The sequence below is a fragment of the Zootoca vivipara genome, chromosome 2 (genome assembly GCF_965207765.1).
Source record: "Zootoca vivipara chromosome 2, rZooViv2.hap1.1, whole genome shotgun sequence".
Taxonomy (NCBI): domain Eukaryota; kingdom Metazoa; phylum Chordata; class Lepidosauria; order Squamata; family Lacertidae; genus Zootoca; species Zootoca vivipara.
Window position 1 is genome coordinate 38300723 of NC_142584.1, and position 27099 is coordinate 38327821.

A 27099-nucleotide genomic window follows, 5' to 3' on the forward strand; every position below is an offset into this window, starting at 1 on the left:
GTGTTTGATAACTGGAAGAAATCGTGGAGGCACACAGAAGAGAATGAGGAGTGAGTGTTCTCTAGGAATGCAGGAAAAGCAGGCTTGCTTACTTGAAAGATAAAAATTCATGAAGGAAAAAAACTTCAGGCCGATCAGGTTTGAAGCCAAGGGTATAGGTTACAAACTAGTGGATAGCATCCCTTCCTACCCCCCTTCAGGATAAAGAAGCATTTTAAGCATTTGCTTTGCTTCATTACCTTTTTCCAAGATAATGCCTCTGGGTGGAATTCAACGTCACATTCTTCTAAGTGTGGCAAGCTGAAATCCCCCTCTGCTGCCCCCTGTTCTTGGGATTCTCCCCCACCCCACGTGGCATTGGAAAGATGGCTTAACAGCGCATTACTACCGGTATCTGTGCTGACTTGCTAGCTGCTACTGAATTTAACTGTTCTATTAAACATTAGTGCATGAAATCTACGTTAAAGAAGCTTGTAAAAAAATCAGTAACTCTTGATAAACTTAGCTGGGGTACAAAATTTCTTAATCATGTTCTTGCGTGCATGTCCAGTAATACACTTTGGCTACATTATGAACATGAATTAACTCCAGAGTTCTCTTTATAAACTAACTTCATTTTTCAAAATGAGTTGTGTTCAGACAAGTGTTACTGAAAGTTTTATAACTAGGTTTAAAAGTAATAGCTGCCCTTGTATAAACATTGGCATTACTTTTCTGGCATTTGTATATCTGCTTTGGGCATGCTGTATTTAGAGGATGGAGTCTGTTAACTCTTACAAAAACAGTTTAATGTTGAATGAGTTTCCTGTAAACTATATTGCCAAGCTGGGGTCATGATTAACCTAGTTTCATTGGCTTTGTTATTAATAGTTATTTTTCAAGCTGTCCAGTATTCTCTCACACACATACTTCTCTGTATTGGTTTAATGACATAGTACAGTAATAGGAAGGTGGGGGAAGTATTGTGTTCCTCCAAACAGTTCATAGCAATAGTATTTCTTCAGAAGATCCCAGGTTAGGCTGAGAGGTAGTGACTGGCCTAAGATCACCTAGTGTGAGGTGGCTTCACGGGCACTCACAAAGGTCTTCATTCATTTTACCTGTGGGTGCTGTGTTGGTGACCCTGTATGATGCGGGGGGATGGGAATGGCAGAACGATGCAAAACAGTTGCTGGAACTAGAAGGGCCTGCACTGTTGCATTGCGGTTGCTTTGGAAGGATGTTTGTGGGTGAGAGAAGTGGCAGGGGTGGTTTTCCTTGCTGCCTACCAGCCATTTGGAGCTGGCAGCAAATACTTGCTTCCTCCCATGATGGGGCTTGTACTTCACTTATGAAGATATTCAATTGGGCTTTACTTCACCTGAGTTCTATAGCACTGCAGATTAAAATGAAAAATGATTCGTTATAAAAGGCTATCCTTTTTATTACCGTGTTACAGACACACAAGGTGCACAGTCTTTCTTTGTTCAAGAAACAGAAATGTAGAAACTATAAATAATTAAAAAGAAGGAAATAGCTTATGGTGAACTTTGGCAGGAAAATCCTGTCAGGTAAATTCTCATTTAAATTTTCCCCCACAAAGGCTTTCTGATATCTTTCTCCTAGAAGCATACTTCCTTGTGGGTTTTTTAAGTATTGAAAGGCCAACATCTCCTTTTCTGCTGTATCAACACAAAAGCAATTGTAGCTGGTCATGGTGAGGAGTGTCCTAGTCCAGTGTTTCTCAACCAGTGTGCCTCCAGATGTTTTGGGACTACAACTCCCATCATCCCTAGCTAGCAAGACCAGTGGTCAGGAATGATGGGAGTTGTAGTCCCAAAACATCTGGAGGCACACTGGTTGAGAAACACTGTCCTAGTCCCCAAGTCTTATGTGTTATGTCAGCTCAAAGCTCTTTAAAGTTATGACTGACAAAGCAGTGTTGATCTAAACCAGGCACCCCCAACCTGTGGCCCTCCAGATGTTTTGGCCTACAACTCCTATGATCCTTAGCTAACAGGACCAGTGGTCAGGGTCGGGATGATGGGAATTGTAGTCCAAAACATCTGGAGGGGCGAAGGTTGGGGGTGCCTGGTCTAAACACTTGGCTTTTTGTCTTTACAAGGCTTAATATTAAACACTGTCCTCTCCCTCAAAAAATAAATGAAGAGCAATGCTAATAAACAGGAAAAAGTGGAAGTTGCTGCCCATGCATTGATGGTGAATTAGAATACAAATTGCCCAAAATTTCGTGGCTAGTAAAGAGTGAATTAATCTTCTGACCACTAGGGAAATTGGTGGAGAAGCTCATCATATGTTGTGTAGCACAGTCTACCAGCTATTCCAAAGTATTTCTAGCCATTTACTTTGTTTTTCATTATTTCTATTTTCTAAATTACCCCAGAAGCCCAGTCCAAACTGCTCTTCTCTTGCTTCATATTCTGCTTTTGGCTCAGTTTGCAGTCTGCTGTTGGTGGCAGAAATGAGGCAAAAGCATTCTAGCAGCCTTTATAAATTTTCTTTAAAGGAAATAATGCTTAAGTTTTCATCCTTTGCTCTGCGCAGACATACGCAGCTCTATAAATTATCTGCTGCTATAACAGAACCATATTTTTGTGTTCCATGAATGTCAAAGTGATGTGTAACAGCTGCATTTATTTCTGCTTATTGTTGAATGATTCCCGAAGGGTATTGCATTAGTTTATATCTGTGTGTGCTTTTCAATATGCTAACATTTCTTCTACAAATATAAGTTTAAACATTAATCTTTTTAAGTGGATAGGGCTTGTATCTGACATGACACATCACCTTTAAGCCAATATTTTAAAATTAAGAGTCTTTCACCACCTGGTTATGTCAAAAACATATACGTTGTATGAGCAGTCCCTGAAAGGAAAAATGTATGCTGAAATGAGACCTGGTAGTTATATGGTTGGTGGGCACCTCAACACCAAACTTCAACAATACTTGCTGAAAGATCTCTGTCCAGAGGAGGCTAAGTTGTATAGTTGTTCGAATTGTCTTTGCTTTGCTTGCATATGAGGCTTCCCACCCATTTCGGCAGTCACAGGCAGTACCTCCTATGGTACCTTTGTAAGGTCACAGTAAATACGCCTTCAGAAATCCACAATGCACAAGAAACTGTTTTCTGTTCCTGCTCAGTTCCTGTTTACACTTGCTCAGGCCTCTCCTACACTGAACACACACCTTTGAAACATGCCCATATTTCATTAGATGCTAGGACTGGACATCCACACTCGCATCTATTCTTAACAAGAGGAGAGGTGCAATGAGCTGCTTTCTGAGCAAATACAGTTGCAGCTAATATAGGTGTTTCCCATTGGTGGTGTGACTATTTTGTGCTCCTGTCTTTTTTCTTTTCTTTTTTAATGTCATAACTATTCTGTGTTATGCTTTACCCCTATAGCAGCCACTTTGTGTGACTGGTGCCCATGGCACTTGCTCAAAATTCCAAATTTGCTTACTTGTCCCCAAAAGGCTGGCAGTGCCAAAGGGGGGGGGGAGATGTATGGTAGGCATGTTGAAGTGGTGACATTCTTGTCTCCCTACTGTAGACTTATGCAGAGAGCCCTTTTGTCAGCGGTAGTATAGAATAGCGAGCCTTAGTAGCATATTGTTCGGTTAGTACCTTGTATGACCTCTGTTTAAGTTAACACCATTTTCAGGCTCAATTCAGGGCATGTTTTAACCTTAAAAGTCTTCCATAGTTTAAATCTAGGGTACCTGAAGGACTGCATATATACATGTGCCTACCGGTACACTTAATTCTTTAAGACCTTGTCTGAGTGATTTGATTTAAAAATTAGAGGGGTTGTGGATGGATGTTACAGAGGTGAGAATTTCCCTTTGGATAATATTAAGGTTCTAGCTGTTCCTGGTGACTTCTTGTCACCTTTACTCTCCCTCCTCCCAGGTTTTCTGTCTCTGCGTACCTTATTAGCAAAATATGTGCACCAAAATGTCAATCATAAATTGTTCCCTTTTCCTTTGCAGATCGTGAGGACCAATCAATTCTTTGCACGTAAGTAAATACATTTTGGAGCTTAGCTTTGTTCTGTGATAGTGTGATGACTACTATTTGTCAGATTCACTGGGAACAGGGCCTCCTAAGATGAGTTACACAAGAGTTAACATTTAACTTTATTCACTGAACGATCTCACGGGTGGCAGAGATCATTATTACCAAACTATGTACTAAATTTCCTTTGCAGGAGGCAGGCTGTGGCATTCCTGCCTTAGTAGGAACTGGATCTAGTGTGTCCAGTGCCTTCATGGAGGTGAGCTTGGAACTGGGAACTTCACAGTTTACTGCTTGCTCTCGCAACTGTTATTCTAGCTCAGGGGTCAGCAAACTTTTTCAGCAGGGGGCCGGTCCACTGTCCCTCAGACCTTGTCTGGGGCTGGACTATATTTTGGGAAAAAATATAAATGAATCCCTATGCCCCACAAATAACCCAGAGATGCATTTTAAATAAAAGGACACATTCTACTCATGTAAAAAACACCAGGCAGGCCCTACAAATAACCCAGAGATGCATTTTAAATAAAAGGGACACATTCTACTCATGTAAAAACATGCTGATTCCCGGACCGTCCGCAGGGTGGATTTAGAAGGCGATTGGGCCGCATCCGGCCCCTGGGCCTTAGTTTGGGGTCCCTGTTCTAGCTCCTGTTGCGAGCCAACTCTTGCTGCTGCTTGCTACCATGGCTTTAGGATGGAATAGGCCAGGCATAGGCAAACTTCGGCCCTCCAGATGTTTTGGACTACAATTCCCATCATCCCTGACCACTGGTCCTGTTAGCTAGGGATCATGGGAGTTGTAGGCCAAAACATCTGGAGAGCCGAAGTTTGCCTATGTCTGGATTAGGCTATAAATATAAGCATATCATGCATGTGAGATCTGGAAGAGAGGCTTCCAGCTATTTAGGGGTTTAGTGAAGGGCAGTAACCCCACTTCACACTATCTGCACCATTCACGTGGTTGCCAAGGCAGTCACTGTCTTTTACCTCAAACATCTTCCATTCATAATTCACAGATTCATAAGGAATACAGAAGTCAAGAGGCAAAGGCACTGAAGATACCGGGGGGAGATGAAAAGACTAATGAGGTCTTCAGTCTGTCTTCTGAGGATCAGAGAGTCATTTGTCACATAATAAAACCAATGAAAAATGTAAATGTTTTGGGTTAGTCAGTGGGGTCCCCATCATAGCTGCCAAGTTATCCCTTTTTTAAAGGGATTTTCCCTTATGCTGAATAGGCTTTCTCGTGAGAAAAGGGAAAACTTGGCAGCTATGGTCCCCATACGTAACTAATAAGGTAGTATCAATGAACATATGTCTCCAGTATATAACAAGTCTATTTGGCAGTGAAATCTGAAAATCCAACATCAATCATGGAATGATCCAATAGTGTTCTAAAGGCCAGGAGTGTGTGTGTCCTCTTTCATCAAGTATTTCTATTCCAGGAAATCTTGTATAGTTCACCATCTGGCAACAATACACTATTGTGTGTGTGGGGGGGGGGATTAACTTCATTTTCAGCTTTGCAGCCACTGCTTATAAAGAGAATAGAACTTCTGCTTGACATGTTAAATACCTGCTTAAAGTTACGTTCTTTTTTTCTTTGTGCAAGCTAGATGGACCATATGCAATTGATTATAAAATAGCAGTAATTTTGGATATTGTACATGAAGTATTCACCACCATTTAGCTAGATCCTTTAAATTCTGTTACTCCTCACAGCATAAAGAAACTTAGGGCTCTTTCTCAAGTGGCTCCTTCATTTGCAGCAATACATATTTGTGTTTGAAGAAGTCTTATATCAGGCAACTTGAGAATGGTTGTGCAAATTTATATATTCTTCCAGGAGATTCCTTTTTTGGTTCTCAGCGTGTATATCACTATCTCATCTTTCATTTTTCCTAAGGAATTGAAACAGGAGTGACAAACTTGAATGTTTTGATTCTTGCTATGCTTTAGTTGTCAATCTTAATGGGGCAGGACAGGACTCTTGGATCACAGCATCCTACAGTTGAGTGGTGAGGGAGACTCAAATGGTATTTCCTGAGTGGCGGAGGTGACTTCAGATAGAATTGTAGAATTGGAAGGGACCACGAAGGGTCATCTAGTCCAACCTCCTGCAGTGCAGGAGTGTTTTGCCCAAGGTGGGGCTGGAACCCACAACCCTGAGATCGAGTCTCATGCTCTACTGACTGAACTATCCCAAACTCACTGGAGTTTTCATTCTTTACCATTGGGTGACTGAAGAGTGCTTTTAGAAGTTAGCTCGGAATGTCTGGTTTTCATTATTTAAAATCCACCATCCAAGTGAAATACCTTTAGGGTATTTTCAGTTGGAACAGCAAGCTGCCTCATTGACAGGGAGAGTTCCTTCAGTGAGAAGTGCTCTCAGTACCAAGTGTATCTGCTGTACAACAGTGGTTTAAAATAAAACTCACTACTGAACAACTCAATTCAGCATCTTCTCATATCTCGGGAACCAAAAAGTACCTTGCAATTGTCCAAACCTGGCATTAATAACATTATCCTAGACATTAAGTTGTAGTGAAAGCCTGATTGTTGTTTCTCTTCTACAAATTTAGCTTTAAATTATGTGTGTTCTTGCAGAGGTGAATCAGGTGCTGGGAAAACAGAGAACACCAAGAAAGTCATTCAGTATCTTGCACATGTTGCTTCCTCTCATAAAGGAAGAAAAGACCACAATATTCCTGTAAGTTTTACATGGTATTTCCTTAATTTGTAATTGTTGTATTCTGTAAATAAGGTTAATACCTTGCTTTGAGGTTTGCTTCCGAGACCCTGTCCATGGTAAACAAGTGTTGAGAAACAGGCCACTTAAAGTTGGAATCACTTTGTAAGCCCTGCTGTTTGCTTCATTATCTATTCAACAAAGAGCTTGCTTTGGTTTAAAGGAATAGCTATCTAATAGTTGTGTTACAATTGGACTCTATTAGAAGTTACAAAGCATAAACAGTTGGATGCCAGCTTGGTAAATTTCAAATTGCTATGTGTACATAACAACCCTCTGGCTGTTACAGCTGTCTTTAGAAACAATTCTGTAAAATCCAGTATGTGTGTGTGGATATAATGAATTCTTAAAATAGAAATACATTTTGTACAATACGCCGTTGGCATTAGTTTCTGTGGTGCTATAAGCTAAGTTCTATAGCAAAACAAAACATGTTCTTGAATGAAAAGTCATTGCCCCACTTTTGTGCTCTCTTGGACATTGCAATGTCTCCTTAAGTTCTTGCTGTTAGCATTAGGATTTTTTTTTATGTATATTTGAGATGCAAGGAGCATAGCTGTCAAGTTCTCCCCTTTTTAAGGGAAATTCCCTTATGCTGAATAGGCTTCCTCGTGAGAAAAGGGAAAACTTGACAACTATGGTAAGGAGGATCCGGTACCAGATACACCATGTGCTTTTAGTGTGCAGTTGGGTGGCTCCTATTCCTCTAGATAGAGATGTGCCCTGTAACTGGGGACTGAAAAATTTAAAGTCATTGGGCATTTAATAGATACAAATCCTAGGAGTCTGTTAGGTCTAGCACAGGTAACTTTTAAGTTTTCAGTTCCAGGAACCACTTTTAACCCAAATATGCATTTGGGGACCCATTTCTTAAATTTTGCCATATATTTGCATCCTAATAGTCCCAGCTGTTACGACCCATATTGAATCAGGACACAACACACTAGTGGGTCCCAGCTCACCACTTGAAGACCAGTACTTGAGCATACCCCCAAAAATGGAATCCAAGGAAAGGATTATTCATGGAACTGTCTTGGCTCTCAAGGGCTAGCAATGAGTTTTGTGGAGCAAAATCAACAGCAACATGAAGCATAGGACATAAAACCAGTCCCTTCCTCTGTTGCTGGGGTTTAGTCCCATACCAAAATGGTATCCGAGTATACACTTTTCATGTTGTTCATGTGAATGGATGGTTGACTAACCGTTGTTGACAGAAGAATAATGAATTTGGGACGGTGTCGTAGTTGGGCACAAAACATGCCCTCTGTCCCTAGCAGTCCATATCTTGGTTTCCACTAGTTCTGGTGGTATAGATTTGTGTGTACACTGTATATGTATGCACGTGCAGAGCAGATGCACTTCTCCTGCTATATGGGGAAGTGAGAAACGGAACACCATTAAATTACCTCTGAAGACACTGTGAAGGCATACCACATTCTGTAGCTTTAGAACTATTAAGGTATTTAGTTGCTACCCTCCTTTAATTCTGTAACTTGCAACAATTAAGCATCTGTTTGTGTAACTTGCACCTGAAAACTCCCTACTGTTGCCTTCCGAAACTTTTTCTTGCTTTGACAAACAATTGTAGAGCACAATGTTCTTCTTTAAACTGCTATTGCCTTATAGCTATGGAGAAGGCACCATGTTTTGGAACATGGGCTTTATCTGCCCACAATATTCATTGTATAGTGCAATATAAATGAGTACTTGAGTTGTCCAATTGATGTCACAGAAGCACAGGATTGAATTTTTCACCATTGGTCTTAGCTGTGTTGCTTTCTATGAACCAATATTTGACATTGCATCTTTAACAAATAGGTTTTATTTAGCATCCCTTGTGTGGATAATCCAATTTTGATAAAAGGCATTATGGATAATGAAAATGACATCTCAGTTTGTTGGGTTTTGGAATTTTTGTGTGTGGCACAGTACCCATATGTAAACTTCGGCAATTTTTGTGCTACTGTATCCCAAGTTTGGGAAATACTCTAGAGTGATACAGAGTTCTGATTCACATATGGAGTTCTACATGTTTGTGTTGTGTTTTCTTCCGAGTTAGGAATTCCCCTGCATGTGCAAACACTGCACACAGCTCTTGCATGCACACATCTGTATGCATGTTGGAGGCCCTGAATGCACATCAGGCCTGTTGAATCCTGGCAAAGGAAATTAAATACACTGCCTAGAGACTTCTATGTGATCCAGAAAATAAAAATTCTAGGTTGTTTTTTTGTCAAAACCTTTTGGAAACATTGTATTTAATTATGTCTTGAGAGCATACAGTGTATATTGTATTACCAATCTATACCTTTTCTAAAAGAAGCCAGTATCAGACTTGGAGTCATGAAATAAGATTAAAAAGTACTTTTAGATCTTCAGCTTTCCTTGAATGAAGTTCACATTTAATTCTATCTGGCTAAAATTTAGCTATTGCCACGACGAACACAGTGGCTAAAGAAAACATACTAGCATGTATATGAGAGTGAAATCTTGGTGATGGATGGGAAGGCAAGGTCAGATTTGCTAACATGTGAATTTGTTTGTTTACAACAAACAGCCCGAGTCACCTAAGCCAGTGAAGCACCAGGCAAGTGTATTTTTTATGCTTCTAAACTTTATATAGGCTTAATCATTCTTGTTTTACATTTTTAGGAGACTACCTGTCAGCATCCAATATAAGTATACAAGTAATTTCTGGTACAGGCATGCAGCTAAGAGTAAACTTCATTATTGCACATGTACAGAAACACCAATATCCCGTAATTGTCCTTTGAGCGTGCATATTACTCAGCGCAACTGACAAAGTAGTCAGACACAGATTCTCCCAGATTGCTGGGCATCATTGTTCCATATTTTGCTGACTTTATGGGGAAAGCAGGAGTGTTTTAGTGCTGGTATGCCTAGAGATTTCCTGCAGCTCAGGATAAATCTGAACTGTAGTCAACCTATGACTGCATAATTTCTTAGTTCTAGAGGCCAGTGAGGAAAGAGGGCATTCGAATCCCAGGAGTGATTGTTCTGGATTCTTCTTGCTCCCCATTCTTTTTTTACTCAAGCTGTCACCTGCCTAATTAAATAAGTGGCCTATTACTTCCTGTATAATGTCATGAAGTGATGCCTTGTACTATGTACAGGTATTTGACGTTGAAACTAAGATTTTTGGGGTGAGTAGGAGTTCGCTGTGACTCTCTCTTGGCATGTGGATTATTTTAGGAGCAGCCTAAGTACTGCTGAAGGTTGAACCACCTATGGTTTGGTATGTGGTTGACTGGTTAGCTATTTGGTCCAATATGTGACCTTCAGCAAGGGAAAGGCTAATACTGCTTACTTTCTATGAAAAAGCAAACAAACAGATTCTGTTATAGCTCTTCCATCTATAACCGTTATGGGCCACTGCTTAATCAGTAGGAGAGCTTGAATGACTTCTTATCCATAGACTAGGGTAACTGGAGAATAACTCTTGGAGTGTAGAGCAAAACATGGATGGATCTCCTTTAAACAAGATAAAAGTTTTTGCTACCCGGTGTCATATTCATCGGGTTTATTTTATACTGTGAAGTTGAAGAAGGGTCTGTCAACAGATTTTCTATATTAAAAAGATGAGTAAACTCTCCTATAGGAACCCAATAAAGCCGTTTTGTATTTTTAATTCCAGTGTGTTTCTGTAGGTTTCATAAGTTCATAACCATTAACATTCTGTTTCATTGTCATTTTGAACTGCAGAGTGGATCCCTGTTGTATGTGAGTAGCATGTAACTCTTCTAGCTTCTCACCCCGCTCTCAAAATGAGTCAAATCACAGGGATGCTGAGAGCAAAGCCTCTCATACCTATCATTACACTGTTGATTTGCATGAATATATTGCATGTTACCACACCTTCACAATATTTTGGATGCTTTTTCCAAGATCTCCCTGAATTTATGTGTGAAAGCCAGTGTAGATCTTGCCTATGGTTTCAAGGTTCTGTGAAACATTGCAGAATGGGGTGGTGGTCTCCATAGGCCTCTTGTCTGTTTCCTCACATGGGACTGATGCATGACACCAAGACAAGTGCGCCAGGCATTTTAGAGCCATAAGTAAGATTAACTAGGAAACCTATTTTAAAGTGTTCATATCAGGGATTAGGAATCTGTAACACTCCATGTTTGCTAGAGTCCTGTCATCCCTGACCATGTTGGCTGGGGCTGATGGGACTTGGGAGTACTGTACACAAGATATGGAGGGCTACCAGTTCTTAATTTCTGTGTTATAGGCAAGCAATTATACAAACCTCAAGATCTGACTTCATAGAGACTAAAATAACAGATTAAACCTGTTGTATTGATTACACACTTGGGGGGTGCAAATGAATGTCTCTCTTCAAGTGAAGTCTGAAATTTTATTTTGCTTGCTGAGAAAACAGCTAAAGGCACACTATGCTAGTGTGTTTGGGCTGTTAACAGGAGGTAGCATCAGTATTCCATGAAATGATTTATCTTGGCGTATTTCAGTTTTTTGTAACTGTCCAAACTGAGATAAACTCGGTTCTTGACTAGATGTATTCCTGCAGACTCCATAGAGCTCATTTCTGCAGTTCATATTGTTTACAAACAATTACGACCTTTTCTGCTTGTCAGATGTGTGCTCACTTGAATTGACTCTGAACTAGCTGTTTGAGCCCCTATTACTTGGTTTCTGTGTTTTGTTTTGTTTTTGTGCTTTTCAGTGCGCATTGAAAGGCATTTTGCTGGGTAATCTCTTAGAAAGGAGGAACTAGCAAGAACCTGCCATGTAGAGTTAAGATGCAAAAGGCAACAATATGTGTCTTTCCTGTATGAAAGGGGTTTTTTTTATCATGGATATCAACCAGCCTTGCACTTCCTCTTACTATAGATAGAATGGTGTAGTCTTAGTTAAACATTCAGAAAAAGCACATTGAATTACGTTACATTCTTCTGCCAAAGCATTGCATATACAGGGTGAGTCCTTTAAAAGAGCCCCGTGGATACAGAGTACACATGTTCCACGGGGCCTCTTTTAAAAGACTCACCCTGTATAAAGCTCACTTGTTTAACTCCAACAGGAGAGTTAAGCACTTGCTTCTCTGAAACCAGTGAGTGTTTGATGTTAGCTGGATAAGCAGAGAATGTTCAGTCAAGAGACTAAGCGATAATTCTGTTCAGATAATGCATTTCTAAAAAGGTACTGTACAAACATTAACCAACAGAAATCTTTATCTTATATATAAAATTGGGACCAAACAAAACCAATCGTACTGTGAAGTATTGGTATTTCAAAGCAGTTGGATGGAGGCCGCTTATTGTTAGGTAGCCTAAGGTTCATATGTTTTCTACAAACAAGATTGACTGGAAAAAGCAGACCTATTAGCGGTGCTATTATTAATTTTGCAGTTATATTCCAGATACAATTCCACTCTGCCACACACCTTTGCTATCCAAGACATGGCAGGGAAAATCTCATCTTTCACCAACTTGACTCCTCATTGGGCTAATGGATACACACAGGTGTTAACATGGACAGCAGTGGGAAAAGAGTTCTCCCAGATATGTCTGAGCTGGCAACTCAGACTTAAAAACCTTTCTAAAAAACTGCAAAATTAATTGTGTGTCCTGTGCTCGTAGTTGAAATACTGTTTCACCTCAAGTTTGAGAATAGCCAGAGCTAAGGCAACACTGCTCACTTCAGTCTAAACCAATCCTATAAGTTTTGTTTAGATGTGGGAGCAGAAATCTGTGCTGCACAGATGATTAGTTAAAATGATATATGTCTACTTCACAAAGTTTTTTTTTTAAGTGGAAGATGGAGCATAATTTTTTTCCTCAAAAATTGCCTGAAAGGTGGCAGTTTGTCAACCCTGTGCTTTATCCATTAGCCCTAACATAAATTGTATCTATTTCTTTAGTTTTTAATACCATATTTTCCAACTGTTTTTTATAATGTTGTCCATCTCAACTGTTAACAGCATTAAGCATATATTTGAAGATGCTGTATTGAGAAGACATATGCGGTCAAAACGGAAACCGCACCTAGGAAATTGTGCTGCTCTTGGATTGGAGTTGCCTAACTTTGTGTTTGTGTCTGTGGGTTGCCTTTTCCCCCCAGGGTGAACTGGAACGTCAGCTTCTACAGGCCAATCCCATTTTGGAATCCTTTGGGAATGCAAAGACTGTGAAAAATGATAATTCCTCTCGTTTTGTAAGTTTTTAAATTTTAAATTTAAACCAAACAACCTTAATTAAATGCTAAACTATTTTTTCTAGGCAGATCTACTCTTCAGAAACCTGTTGAAATGCAGTAGTTCTTCTCTTTGGGGAGGGGGGAATTCCCCCCCCCTCTAATCTTGGTCTTCAATGCCCAGACTTACGCTGGAAGCAACCAAACTTGCATTACAAAGCTACGTATCACTTGGGCCAAAACAAATCTTGATTCAGGTGCATGAAATTTTAGATCATTGTCTGCATATATTCCATAAGTACCAGGGTCTGTGCCAGTTACTGGTCTAACAGTGCAATCCAATACATGCCTAGTTAGAAGTCCAGCTGAGTTGAATGGGTCTTACTCTGTGGTGCCTGGGTGTAGCATTGCAGTCTAAATGAATCCATCCCCTGTTGTGTTGGTGTAAACATGCCTTGGATAAATAAGCAATCCCCTCCCGATTAAATTCCATGTTTACCTATGATACATTTTTTAAAAAAAGAGCTCAGGGATAATTTTTCCATGAGCAAGTCATGTAACAGCTGAAGTTTACAACAGAAAGAACCAATTTGTTACCTCTTTCTCTAGAAGAGGAGAGGTAGCAGCATATAGTCACTCCATTTATTTAGCTTATGACTAGCCTTCCAATCTTGCTTTCATTATAATATTGATGCTTTGTAAACTTTAAATGACTACTACAAGTTGAGCATCAGTAGTACCCTGTAGGTGTGCATATACAGTACATGGTGGAGCCAGAACCAGGGGGACCAGGGTTCCAGTCCCCACTCAGCCATGAAGCTCATTGGGTGACCTTGAGCCAGTCACACTCCCTCTCAGCCTAGCCTTCCTCAGAAGGTGGTTGAGAGGATAAAAATTGGGGAAAAGGAGGAGGAGCACTTGGACAATATAAAAGGCAGGGCATAAATGTCATGACAAAATAAACAAATAGTTTAGCACCATGACAAAGAGCACAGGCTGTGAGTCCCTAATTAAAATCTTTTATCTCGGATGTGAAGTCACTGAATGACATTGTGAAACACATTGTGGCCAAATATTTTAATATTCATAAGCACAGACGAGAGTATGTAAAAAAACAAACAAATGAGAGGCCTTTTCTTGTAACTGGGTTGGGATGAGTTAGATCAACCAAATCTCAATCTGTCCAAAGTATGATGGCATTGCAGAGTAGACGTATTTAGGCTTCTTCTCATACATGCTATCTGAAACCTAATGGTAGCTCCACAGATAGGACATTGGCTAAAAGTTCGCAGGCTGCGCTGCTGTTTTGCTCAGTTTTTACAGGAGGTGCAAAGACGTGAATGCAGTAAAGTTTCTTTCCTGTAAAAGTCCTTAAGCATCTGTTTCCTATTACATTTTTCATTTAAGTCTGCATTGATGTTGTGAACATAATCACTCCAATGGCTCTGGCACTATTTTTGTAATGAGTAGTTTAATGCAGTCCAGATGGTGATTTATTTTTGTATAGAAGTAATCTCCAGTAGTGAAGGTTTTTAAATTCTGATTTGATAAGAGAGAATTCCTCCCCTGAAGGAGAAATCCATTGTGAATTATCTTCACCTGATCAAAGCGTAATAATAGTGATACACTAAGAAATGCATTCAAACATTGATTTAATGGATGTAAAGGTAAAATGTAGCTGTAGTTGAGAGGTATTGCTGCTTCTCATTTTAAATAAACTTGGATGCATTGAATTTGTAAGGTAGTAATTTCTTATATGTGTTTTTCCTACAGGGCAAGTTCATCAGAATAAATTTTGATGTTACTGGTTATATTGTTGGGGCCAACATTGAAACATGTATCCTGTTCTCAGTAGCTCATTTGATAAACTCTGATTATGATCTGGGAAAGTGTATTGATGGCTTGGTTAAAATATAGTAGACACTTCTTCAGTGGCTATGTTTGAGAACTTGGGGCTCATGTAGAGGTCCACTTCTGCACTATTGGTTTGTAAAATAAGCACCAAATATGCACAAACCTTAATATTGAGGAAATTCTGGTGCACACTCCTGACTTGCAAGGTACGCAATTTTTAAAATATGCCACAATAGGCTGGTCAACATTTATCCCAATTCTCAGTGCTGTATAGGCTCAGGTTCTGCTGAAGTAAATAAAGCTTCATCAGTTGAGTCATCTGAAGACTGAGTTACAAGGCTGTGTTCTGTCTTGGTATACACTGAAATTGCACCTGGGTGATTTTGTTGCTGGGGAAATTACCAGTGGACTAGATATGATAGGAAGTAATTAAAATGAGTAACTACTTTACAGCTTTTGTGACTGGTTGTGACAATTGCACAAAGGTCTGCAGGTCAGAATACAGAAAGGGGAAGACTTAGTGTAATGGGCGTGAGGTGGTTACACACGAGTAACGACGCTGGACTCCAACCTGGCTTTTTACAGGTTTATTGTGCATACTATGTACAGTGCAGAGCTAACTAAAACACAGTCATCTCAGTCACTCGCAGAATCTGGGAGTGCCCCCTTCCTATTATGAGCCCAACAGAAGAACTTGGACACCCCCATTCTCCGCCTACCCTCTTTGCACTTGACCTCTCTGCGCAGATAGGGCGCCGGAAACAACGTCTCCCCTTCTGAAACCTCCTGTTGCAGGCAGTGCAAGGGTTCTTCGCTACCTTCTCTGAGCCCTCTCCCCACCTTTCTGACCACCCCTCCTTCCTCCCCATTGGACGACTCGCTGCTATCCCGGCTGGAAGAGGTGGTGCTAGAGAGGAGGAGCTGGGGATCCCTGTAACCCAATCTGGCCTCCCTCTCCTCCCGCAACCCTCTGGGAGTTCCCTGGCACTTAGCATGGAGTTCTTGCAACCATTTTGATTGCTTACCACATTTTCCTCAAATCTACATATGCTGCACTTCCAAATTCCCTACTTTTCCCTTTCTGAAATCCATTCAACTGTTATAGCCAGCTCAAAAACAGTACGCAAGCAAAATCCCAATTTCATGGTTGGAGACACAACACTTTGCAAAGCTCCCTGAAGTATGAACTTCTTAAGGGCCTCTAGATTCTAGAATCAAGAGAGGAGCTTGCCATATGATTCTGTCAGCAAATAAAAATGGAGCATCTAGGCTTCATGGACTCGCATGTTGTATATCTTGCTCCTTTCTGTTGTGTTGAAATCCACTGTTGAAATGCACCCCCACCCAAAATGGCATATATATTTCCTACACAATACTTACCCTTCCCTTGATCATCATACCTTATTTTTTTACATGTTTTTGTTCTGCCTTATATTTCCTTTATAATACATACTTCTGAAATCCAGCTCCCTCAGTTGCTCTTTTCACATTTCCACTCTATTTTTTTCCTTCAACCTTCTTTTAAAAACAATTACGTCTTCTTCCTCTTCTTCTTCTTCTTCTTCTTCTTCTTCTTCTTCTTCTTCTTCTTCTTCTTCTTCTTCTTCGGCTCCAGGCAAAAACTTTTCTCTATAACCAGGCCCTTGGCCTTTAACTATCTGTGGCCTTTTAGAAGTTGGTGGAAATTTTTAAATGTATTTCTTTACCTCCTTAGTTTTAGTGTATCTATGTGGTGTTTTATTTTGTTGTTAATTTGGTTGTTGGTTGGTTGTAGGTCACTTTGGGTTGCCCAGAGGGACTAAAAAATTTAATAGATGATGATGATGATTTAAAAATGTCACATTTCCTTCAAGTCTTCCCTAAATGGACGATTTACTCATAGCAGGGTTATACGTCCAAAGCTGCCTCCTCTGTTAGAGCTTAGCTCTGGAAGATTAAGTAGTTTGAAAAAGACCTGTGGCTATTGCCACATGCAGAGAGCATTTATCTTGCCACTGAGCAATTGCAAACAGGAATCATGGGTTGCTGAATCTTCTGAATCAGAGCCTAATGGCATTTAGTAGTCAAGCACCAGCAGTTTATCCACAGCCTGTAAGCTTGGAGGGAGTTTCCCACATACCAGGAGAACATTATCTCTCCTTTCAGTGACATATCCATGTCTCTCTCTAAGTTGGCTGTGAAGTAGTATTGCACCTCTGCTTAATTTATGGATTTTGTGATCTCTCTCTCTCTCTCTCTTGAAGACTCAAGGAAACAATTTTGATCTGATTAATTTATGAATAGTGCAGCCCATGGTGGATGTAGCTCAGACTATTTGGAAGAAGTGTAGGACCTCTAATGATTTCAGAGGTACTGATTTCACACATCAGATTCTACCCTGAGAATTTCTGGTGCTGATAAAGACACAGTGCAAAATAGAATGTGTGAAAAGAAATGGGGTGGGGGATTGGTGTTGTTAATTAGGAGGAGTTTGTTTCCTTTTCATGGCAAAAATGCATAGTTGTCCATAAAAATCCTTAATTGCTCTGGCTCAGACCTACTAGAAAAGTCACGTGCCGTCCGTCAAGCCAAAGATGAGCGGACTTTTCATATCTTCTATCAGCTTCTATCCGGGGCAGGTGAACACTTGAAAGGTGAGCCAGTGCATTATTCTTTTGAATTTATTAGTTGCAGCCTTTAAACAAGCTGAATTGATTTCATGGTTTTAGCGTCTTTTTGCATGTGTAAAGGGCACAGGTGGCTCTGTTTGTAAGGTCATTTAGACTGGCACTGTCCAAGATACCTTGGGTGAGTTATTCCTAAGTAATGAACTCTGCAGCTAGGCTTCAGTTCGGTATTTGGAGTTCAGGTTCTGCATTTGGAATGCTGCAGCGGTGCAGGCCTCAATGAAATCTGCATCACCCATATTAACAGATCCAGCAGACAATTACAGTCTAAAGCTTTATAAAATTTATTGAGCCCTTTCCTGGACAGAAACACATAAGCTTCAAGCCACAGGCAGTTAAAGGAGTGCTGGCATCAGTTATCAAACTCACACTGGACAGAAGAGTACTCAAGCTGGGAATAGTGCCAAGGTGCTGTTGGTAGACCAAAGCAGCATGGTATTTACACTTTAGACGAAACACAAATTTACCGTGTTTCTCAAAAAATAAGACACCGTCTTATATTTATTTTTCCTCAAAAAAAACCATGGTGGCTTATTTTCAGGGGATGTCTTATTTTTTTATTAAGTATGGTACAGTTTAACCTACAAGGTTAAACTGCCTATCACTATGGCTTATTTTCGGGGTATGGCTTATTTTCGGAGAAACATGGTATTGTGAGAAGGCTTCCACTTCTTCTTGGGATCATCAGCATTCCAGATGTAGATGTTCTTAATTTTTTACTTTTGTGTCTTCTGGAATATTGTTTGTCTACATTTGTCCTCTGGAAAGTTTTTGTTTGTTTGTTTGTTTCCAGCCCATAGTTTATAAATACTAGTGAATTGTTCTTTGAACTGTTTAAACATTGTCATTGTTAGAGAATAAAATACTGGCCTGCCATAACATCTTGTATAGGCTCCCCATACGTCTGGAAAATTCCTGCCATGTCCTGGTTTTGGGGTGTAAAAATGGTGCAGGGGGGAATTTTGCCGAATTGGCAAAATGTCAGGGAAAATCCGGATGTATGGCAGTATTAGGGGGGGGGGGAAGCAGTGGAAACACCATTATTTTGGGGGGAGGTTTTCCCACAAAAGCTCAACAATTTGGATTCGTTCCCTACAAAAGCCCAACCACATTGCAGATGTCAGGGATTTTGCATTTTGAAGTATGGCAACCCTAGGATTAAATGAATGGAAAGTTACTTTACCCAGTGTATTGAAGAAACCTCTCTTGCGTTTTTCCTCCTCAATACAGCTGATTTACTCCTTGAAGGGTTTAATAACTACAGATTCCTGTCCAATGGCTACGTGCCCATTCCTGGCCAGCAAGATAAGGATAACTTTCAGGAGACAATGGAAGCCATGTATATCATGGGATTTTCTCATGATGAAATATTGGGTATGTTTGAAATAGCTTCGGTTTTCTAAGCAGGGAAATGTGTGTTTTTATACTTAAAACCCGTAACATTTTTGTAAAAATGCAGAAAGTAAGTTCAGTATTATGTAGTTCAGTGTTTCTCAACCTTTTTTGGGCCACGGCACACTTGTTCCGTGAAAAAAATCACGAGGCACACCACCATTAAAAAAGTTAGAAAATTTAACTCTGTGCTGCCCTATATTATAATTATGACTGTAAGAAACACTTGCCAAATATTGCTTTCCTGGCGGGTTAGTGTTGTGTATTGGCGGCCGCCAGGCTCGTTTGCACTGAGCTTTGGGAAAGAGGAGGAGAAATATTGCTTTCCGGCGGGTCAGTGGTGTATATTGGCGGCCGCCAGGCACGTGACAATGCAAATCGCCCTTCTCGTCGCGGCACGTCGCGGCACACCAGCCAGCGTCTCGCGGCACACTAGTGTGCCGCAGAACAGCAGTTGAGAAACGCTGATGTAGTTCATTAACTCCAAGAGTAGCATAAATCCTAAAAAAGGGTAATCACTTCTTGGTGTAGAACTGGATTACCCTAGTGTAGGATTTCAGTACCTTTATTTTAGGGTTTGAGCCTCTGACAAATACCTTGACTTGTTGAAACCTTGGACTTGTCAGATACAGCTATGACCTTATCTGAAACAGAGGGGGCCTGTCCTGTGGTTTTCCTGATCCAGTTAGATATTCTTCTTTCATACTGAACTTGACTGCCTGTCAAACATGTATACAGTACATGATGTATTTATCTGCTTTTGTCCTCTGCTCTTTTGTGTGCCTCCAGCTATGTTGAAAGTGGTATCCTCAGTACTGCAGTTTGGTAACATTTCCTTCAAGAAAGAGCGAAACACCGACCAGGCATCTATGCCGGAAAATACGGGTAAATATAATTACAAGCACAGTAGACTTGAATTTAGTATATCTTCTTAATCAATGATTGATATCTGCATAGATGCTTGCAAAGAAACAGCTCCCTCTATATCAAGGATTGCCAATGTGGTGCCATTCAAACATTGAAGACTGCAGCTCCCATCAGCCCCAAGCACCATGTTGGTTATGCCTGCAATATAAAGGCAGCTGTGGTTGTAACGATAAGTCCTAGCCTTCAGATACTAGTAAGAAACTGGTATTGTTCACACATCTTGTGCTTTGTTCCCCCCACTCCCAAGCCTACTAAATACTGCAGAATCCCTGAGACTATGTTGAGGTATTTCCTCTTTGAAAAAGTATTTGAACTCTAACCTCATTAAGAGCTTATCAGCAAAGTCTTTAAAACTCCCAAGTAAAATGGTATGTGCAGTTGAATCGGTTTATTTTTCTTGGGTCTATACAGTGATTATGCTGCCAGGGACAGTGATTCTGGAGCCAAAAACGACTTTTTGGAGAATTGGAGACAGTAAATGCTAAGTTTAGAAAATCTGATCATTCAAGTGACAGGGTGGTGTGCATAGGACTGGCTTTATAATTTAATACTATCTGTGTCTAATCTCCCTCTTAATCATGGGGTTGTTTTTGTTTTTTGAGAATCCTGACACAAGTAGGATTTTTCTCACGTTCTTAGTTCACTTTTGTATTCTCTGTGACAAGGATCATCTGTATCATTCAGCCCTTTGTGCTTAAGTGGATTTATTAAGGGAACTTGTTAATGCATAGTGTAGTATGTGACTGGCTTTGTCATCAGAGTGGGTTCAGTATTCCCCCCACCCCCAGCGTTGATTTAATATTGGGTAAAATGTATGCTGTGACATGTATGAAGCACAACTATATTTAATCTGTATTTCCTGAATCTACAGAGTTTCAGTGATAGTTTTATTATATGCTAACACAAAGTTTTATTATATGCAAACCAAGGTACACGTTCCTGGTGGATGAATGCTAGAATTATGATCTTATTGCATTGGTTGTTTGGAAGGCTTCACTTGTTGAGTTGCAGAGCTTACTCATCACCCTACCTTTCATTAATGTGAAGTACAGTGATACCTTGGAATTCAAACAGAATCCGTTCCGGAAGTCCTTTTGACTTACAAAATGTCTGGAAACCAAGGCACAGCTTCCAATTGGCTGCAGGAAGCTCCTGCAGCCAATTGGAAGCCCCATCGGACGTTCAGGTTCCAAAGAACGTTCACTTCTGGGTTTGTGGCATTTGGGAGCCAAAACGGGCAGTTACCAAGTCGTCTGGGACCCAAGGTACGACTGTACTGGTGTTACTCCTTGAGTGATTTTCAAATGGTGTTTTGGAAAATGCTGAGATTCCTCATTGATAGAATCGGTAATGGTGGAAAAGCTTCCTTGAAGGTCAATTTGCCCACCATTGCCAGCATCATTCCCCTGCAACATGTAGCTGCAGGGCAATGGCTGAATGTGTGCTAGGGTGTACGCTTGGTTCATGTAGGGTAGTACAAAGGCTCACTAAGCCTATATGAACTGAGTTGTCAGCCTAGAACAGGCACAGGCAACCTTGGCTCTCCATAGGTTGCCTATGCCTGGCCTAGAACATTCACTGGAGCCCTCTGCAATACACAGGGGGTTCATTGGCAAACAAGCTGACTAGGAAAGGGTTCCTTAGCATTAGGAAATGTGGGGAATACTTTTTGGGGACCCTTATTTAGTGTTACAACCAGTTGTCGAGGTTCTGGTAACTGATTGCATTGTTTGTATTTGTAGTTGCACAGAAACTCTGCCACCTGTTGGGGATGAATGTAATGGAATTTACTCGAGCAATACTCACTCCACGCATTAAAGTTGGCAGGGACTACGTCCAGAAAGCACAAACCAAAGAACAAGTAAGCTCTGTGATGCAAAATGTCGAATCTTATTGCACCCAAAGTAGCCACCAATTTCCGGCCAGAAAACATTCTCACCATTTCTCTTTGCCCTGGGGGGTGGTTAAATATCCTGTGTGTGTTAGTAAGACTGCATATGAGGCCTTGGGTTTCACTTGGAGCCCTAAAACTGCTGACAAGTTTTTTTATGGCATTTCAAAATTGCCTGGATCCCCATCAATGCCTCTCGGTTGAGCTTCAGCATTGGAGTTCCAAATAAGGAGACAAGTACACTGAGCATCAGTACACTGGGTGCAGTGGTTGATCAGTGAGATACAGTTTGATATGTGTGTGCCTATAGAAAAACTAGAAAGCCACATAATAGCTGGCCTTCTGTGTCTAGGTGGTACAACGTTCAAGCTTAGATCTTAATTAGAATATGACCTCATCTGCAACATTTATACTCCTTTGGGAGGAAGGGTGGGGTATAAATAAAATAAATATACCTAGGAAGTAGCAGGTTCATTATCTTTCTATTAGAAATAGTAACTGTGTTAAACTTAATATTTCTATTTTCTTATGACCTCTTTCAAATTCTTGTTCAAATTTTCAGGCAGACTTTGCTGTGGAGGCATTGGCAAAAGCCACCTACGAACGCCTTTTCCGCTGGCTTGTTCACCGCATTAACAAAGCTCTGGATAGGACCAAGAGACAGGGAGCTTCTTTCATTGGAATCCTGGATATTGCTGGATTTGAAATCTTTGAGGTACTTAAACAAATGAAAGGAAATCTCCAGTACTTACCAGATTGGGAGATTTTTGTAACATTGCAATGGATCTAGTAGCTCCAAACTGCAATATTGAAAGTTCACAGTTAAGAATTTACTCTACACGTGACCACATTTTTCAGTGGCTTTTCATGACTTTTAAGCAGTCTTGGTAAGCTCTGAATGAGATGGGGTTTCCATGTAAGAGATTAGCATGTCTTCCTTATTTCCTTGCTATCATAGCGTCATTTGCAAAACTGTCTGCATGTTTGGCCAATTGCTTGTTAAATGGTTTTCCCTGCAAAACTTACCTTGTAGTATACCAATGCAAAAGCTGTAAAACTCTAAAATGTTAACTTTCTTGATATTTTTCCCTAGTTGAATTCCTTTGAACAACTTTGTATCAACTATACCAATGAGAAGCTGCAGCAGTTATTCAACCACACCATGTTTATCTTGGAGCAGGAGGAGTATCAGAGGGAGGGCATAGAGTGGAACTTTATTGACTTTGGACTGGATCTGCAACCCTGTATTGATTTAATTGAAAGACCTGTAAGTTTTCATCCTTGCCCTTTTAACATCTCATCGCTTTCTCAACCAAGATCTCTCTTTGATGTAAATCATTCCATACACCTTACCAATCCAAGTTTTGTTTTTTTGTTTTTCTAAAGGATTTAAGTATTGCATCAAGAGGCATTTCTGTAAAGTGTGCCTGTAGACAAATCCAGCAAGTGCTACTCTCCTGATTTGCATTTGTGGCTTTATTATTCTGCTCTTCTAATTAAAAACTGAACAGGCGACTTAAAAAGCACATTTATAATAAAAAATAACCCAGCCAGAAAAATTTGTTATGAACTGAAATTCAGGATGATGTTCTTACAGGCAATACGTGCCTCACTTGATCTGATTAACAAGGCGCTGGTAACTTGGAACATGCCCAAATGTACTGTAGGTTTGCTTGTGGCCCAAATTATTTTGTGAGCTAACTGATTGGTAGGGAACCATGACTTTCAGTGTATATGTCACTGAGCTCTGTTTCTTTTCCTATTTCTCATCCTATACCTTTAATAGCTCTTTCCTCGGTTCTGATAATTTTGATTACATTTCAGGTAGCTCTGTGTTGCTATGAGACATCCTGTGAGGCAAAGTGTCAAGTTGGTTGAACTTGATGCTTTAGACTTCTTGATATGCTTGTATCTTGTTCCCTTGTTGTATCTGATTTCAAAATCAACAGACTTGTGGGGGGGAATCCATTGCCATTAGTCACGTATGTCCACTTGTATCTCCCATTGAAATGCGAATATAGATCTTATTTCTGCATAAGCACGTGCTCTGCTTGAGCTGTGTTGCTCAGGTGCAACTGTACGGTGAAAGGAATATCGAACAAGGGGAGGTGAGAACAGAATAGATTCTGGCAATAAAACATTTATTTATGTACTAATCCTTGCTAGGCCAACCCCCCTGGTGTACTTGCTCTCCTGGATGAAGAGTGCTGGTTCCCCAAAGCAACTGATAAGACATTTGTGGAAAAACTGGTCCAGGAACAAGGAACCCATTCCAAATTCCAAAAGCCTCGGCAGCTGAAGGACAAGGCAGACTTCTGCATCATTCATTATGCAGGAAGGGTAAGCATGAAATGCTATATGATTTCTTCAGCATTTATCAGTGTGTCCCATTTGTGGGATTTCTGAGAGGCTACAGGAGCCTGTGTATCTTCCTATTTGAGAATAAGTTTGGCCTCCTGAGTCTGGTCATCAGGTAGGATTGAAGAGTGAAATATGTTGCTTCCAAACTCTGGCGCCCATTTTGATTCCATGCAAGATACTTCACATGCTGCAGTACTTCAAAGAAAATCAATTTCGCCCTTATAGGTATTAATCAGTTAATTTGTAGAAGAACTTCATCATTGAAGAAGGTACCGTGTTTCTCATATTATAAGACATGTCTTATATTTATTTTTTCCTCAAAAAAACACACTATGGCTTATTTTCAAGGGATGTCTTATTTTTTTCCTCCTCCTCCTGCCGCGGCCGGCATTGCTGCTGCGCCTATCACTATGTCTTATTTTCGGGGTATGGCTTATATTCCTTGAATGCTTAAAAACCCTGCTATGGCTTATTTTATGGGTATGTCTTAAAATATGAGAAACAGGGTACCTCACAATTTGAATCAATATTTTGCCACTGGGGATTACCTAGCTGGGTTTCAAAGTGTCTATATCCCACTGTGATCTTTGCAGGGTGGTCCTGCAAATCTTGAATCGAAGTCAGTATGATCAAACATCTACTGAATTTTGGGTGGGGCGGGGTGAGAGGTAGCCATGTTGCTATTCATCCCTCCTGAAAGTTTGAAGGCTGGGTCGTGTTCATGAGATGCAAATAGTAACTGGCTAGTGCTTTGGGCCGAGGACTGGAGAAGCCTTGCTATCAGTTGTTTCCCCTTTGATACACCTCTAGCAGCATGTACCTCGGTTTACAAACACAATTGGTTCCGGAAGTCTACTTAACCTGAAGCGAACTTTCCCATTGAAAGTAATGGAAAGTGGGTTAATCCATTCCAAACGGTCCATGGAGTACTTAAACTGAAGCGTAACTAACCTGAAGCGAACTTTCCCATTGAAAGTAATGGAAAGTGGGTTAATCTGTTCCAGACGGGTGCGCGGAGTACTCAACCTGAAGCGTACTTAACCCGAAGTATGAGTGTAATTGGTTCTAGAAGTCTGTACTTAACCTGAAGCGAACTTAACCTGAAGCGAACTTTCCCATTGAAAGTAATGGAAAGTGGATTAATCCGTTCCAGACAGGTCTGCGGAGTACTTAAACTGAAAATACGCAAACCGAGGCATACTTAAACCGAGGTATGACTGTAGTTGCCAGAAACTCATAGTGTTTTTTTCATATCTTGCCCTGACAAGTCAATTTCAGCTCCTGAACTTTTACTTACTTCGCCAAACCTTTATTAGGCATTACAAATATAGGCCATCATAAAACATCCATATATAAATTTTTAAACTATATACAAATACCCAGCCATGTAAAATATGTAATAACGAGGAGTTTCTTCCTGCCAAATTGTGCCATTCACCACTCTTTAAGAGATACTATTGACAAAAACTCAGCCACCTTTGTAGTTACTTCCGGGTTAATGTCAGCCTGAACTTTTGCAGGCTCAAGGAACAAAGTGTTATCCATCAGTGAGGCGCTGCCCAGGACTCCAAATGCCTCTCTGAGCACCTTGTGGTAGAAGGGTGGGATAATTTTAATAAATAAGAATCAGAATATATATATTTTTAATGATAATAACCCTGCAATCAGTGGGGGGGGCATTTTCTCAATAGTAACCTACCGCCATGTAAACATTGGAAAGTTGTGATCTCTAAAATGAGTTTGAAAGACTTATGGGTCACTTGCAGCAGAGGGAGAGTCTGGAAAGCATCATGTTAAGTGGATCCACTGTACACGTAAAAACCCTGTTCAGACAACCCATATCATGCATTCAGTGTGACGGAGAGGTTGTGCCTTGACAGTGTGGTACATTCAGTGTTTGTCTGAAAAGGGAGTTCAGTATGTGCAGAGGTTCCTCACAATTTCAGCACTGCTTAAATGTCAATCACATATGAGGAGATGCAATATTTGCTACCGGTATTTACCCCGTTTGCTTAATTCCAGGTGGACTACAAGGCAGATGAGTGGCTTATGAAGAATATGGACCCTCTGAATGACAACGTGGCTACGCTTCTACACCAGTCTTCAGACAAATTTGTGGCAGAGCTTTGGAAGGATGGTAAGATTCTGCTCCTAATCTATATAAGATGAGCTGGTAAATCCTGGTGGGTGAGTGGGGGCCTTGTCTGGAAAGCTTACCATGAATCCTTCATGGGTTAGTGCAATTCCTCTGATACTCCTGCCAGCAGTGGCAGCAGGAGGGTTTGAAGTGCCGCTTCAGTATCAAAATTTACTTGTACATGTGTCATTACGGGTTGATTGCACTTCCATACATCAAGCTACTTAGCTGCAAGTGTGTTTTGAGTACACTCTTTTCATAGTCATTCAGGATAGTTTGAAAGTCTGTTGCGACTAAACAACTCTCAACCTTTCATGACAGGTAAAAGTACCGAAGCTGCTGTTTTTGTTATCAGCAATGGGTTCACTGGTAAAACGGGACTGTAAACTAAGAATTTTGAATAATCAAAGTTTAAATAGCTCTTAAAGATTTTATCATAATAGTACATTAAGTCTTTTTCTTGCATTGTTAATTTTCTGTGTGCCTGGTATGGCAGAACATAAGCTTGCTTAACCAAAAACACTTCTTAAAACTTGGTTGCTTTGCTTGGAGTGCTTCCAATATGGTGTTATAATTTAGTATCCTTTTAATGACTGCTTAACTCCTAGCTTCACATTAACTTAATTTAGGAAGGGATCTGATGGATTACACCAAAAGACACTCTTAATCTTGGATCCCTGTGTTCCATAGTGACCAAACGGATGCCTATGGGAAATTACAAACCAGACATAAGCGCAAAAAAGCGTTTTATGGCTATTGACAACCAGCTGATTCCTGGGTGCTCAGAAAGTGCTGTAGGAGGGGCGTTTTCTATAGATACATAAAATATATCAAGGCAGCTGACAGCATAAAATACAATAAAATCTAGAAACATCTATAAAACATAATTTAAAACATGAGAAGATACTGGTTGGTTTAAAAAAGAAA

At 40.4% G+C, this 27099-nt stretch overlaps 1 protein-coding gene across 3 annotated transcripts in view; it reads left to right on the forward strand.

Annotated features, from left to right (window-relative positions):
- MYH10 (myosin heavy chain 10) overlaps positions 1-27099 on the forward strand; it is a 72728-nt gene that overhangs the window by 16636 nt on the left and 28993 nt on the right. The window contains exons 4-17 of one of the 3 annotated variants that reach the window (XM_035104703.3): positions 3994-4021; positions 6629-6731; positions 9328-9357; positions 10494-10511; positions 12873-12965; positions 14718-14781; positions 17333-17431; positions 18695-18838; positions 19646-19741; positions 21526-21644; positions 22237-22389; positions 22768-22941; positions 23841-24014; positions 26058-26172. In XM_035104703.3, the coding sequence (XP_034960594.3) occupies positions 3994-4021; positions 6629-6731; positions 9328-9357; positions 10494-10511; positions 12873-12965; positions 14718-14781; positions 17333-17431; positions 18695-18838; positions 19646-19741; positions 21526-21644; positions 22237-22389; positions 22768-22941; positions 23841-24014; positions 26058-26172 (1410 nt within the window). The remainder of the gene's footprint in view (positions 1-3993; positions 4022-6628; positions 6732-9327; positions 9358-10493; positions 10512-12872; positions 12966-14717; positions 14782-17332; positions 17432-18694; positions 18839-19645; positions 19742-21525; positions 21645-22236; positions 22390-22767; positions 22942-23840; positions 24015-26057; positions 26173-27099) is intronic. The other 2 variants (XM_035104704.3, XM_035104705.3) reach the window with 2 other exon arrangements.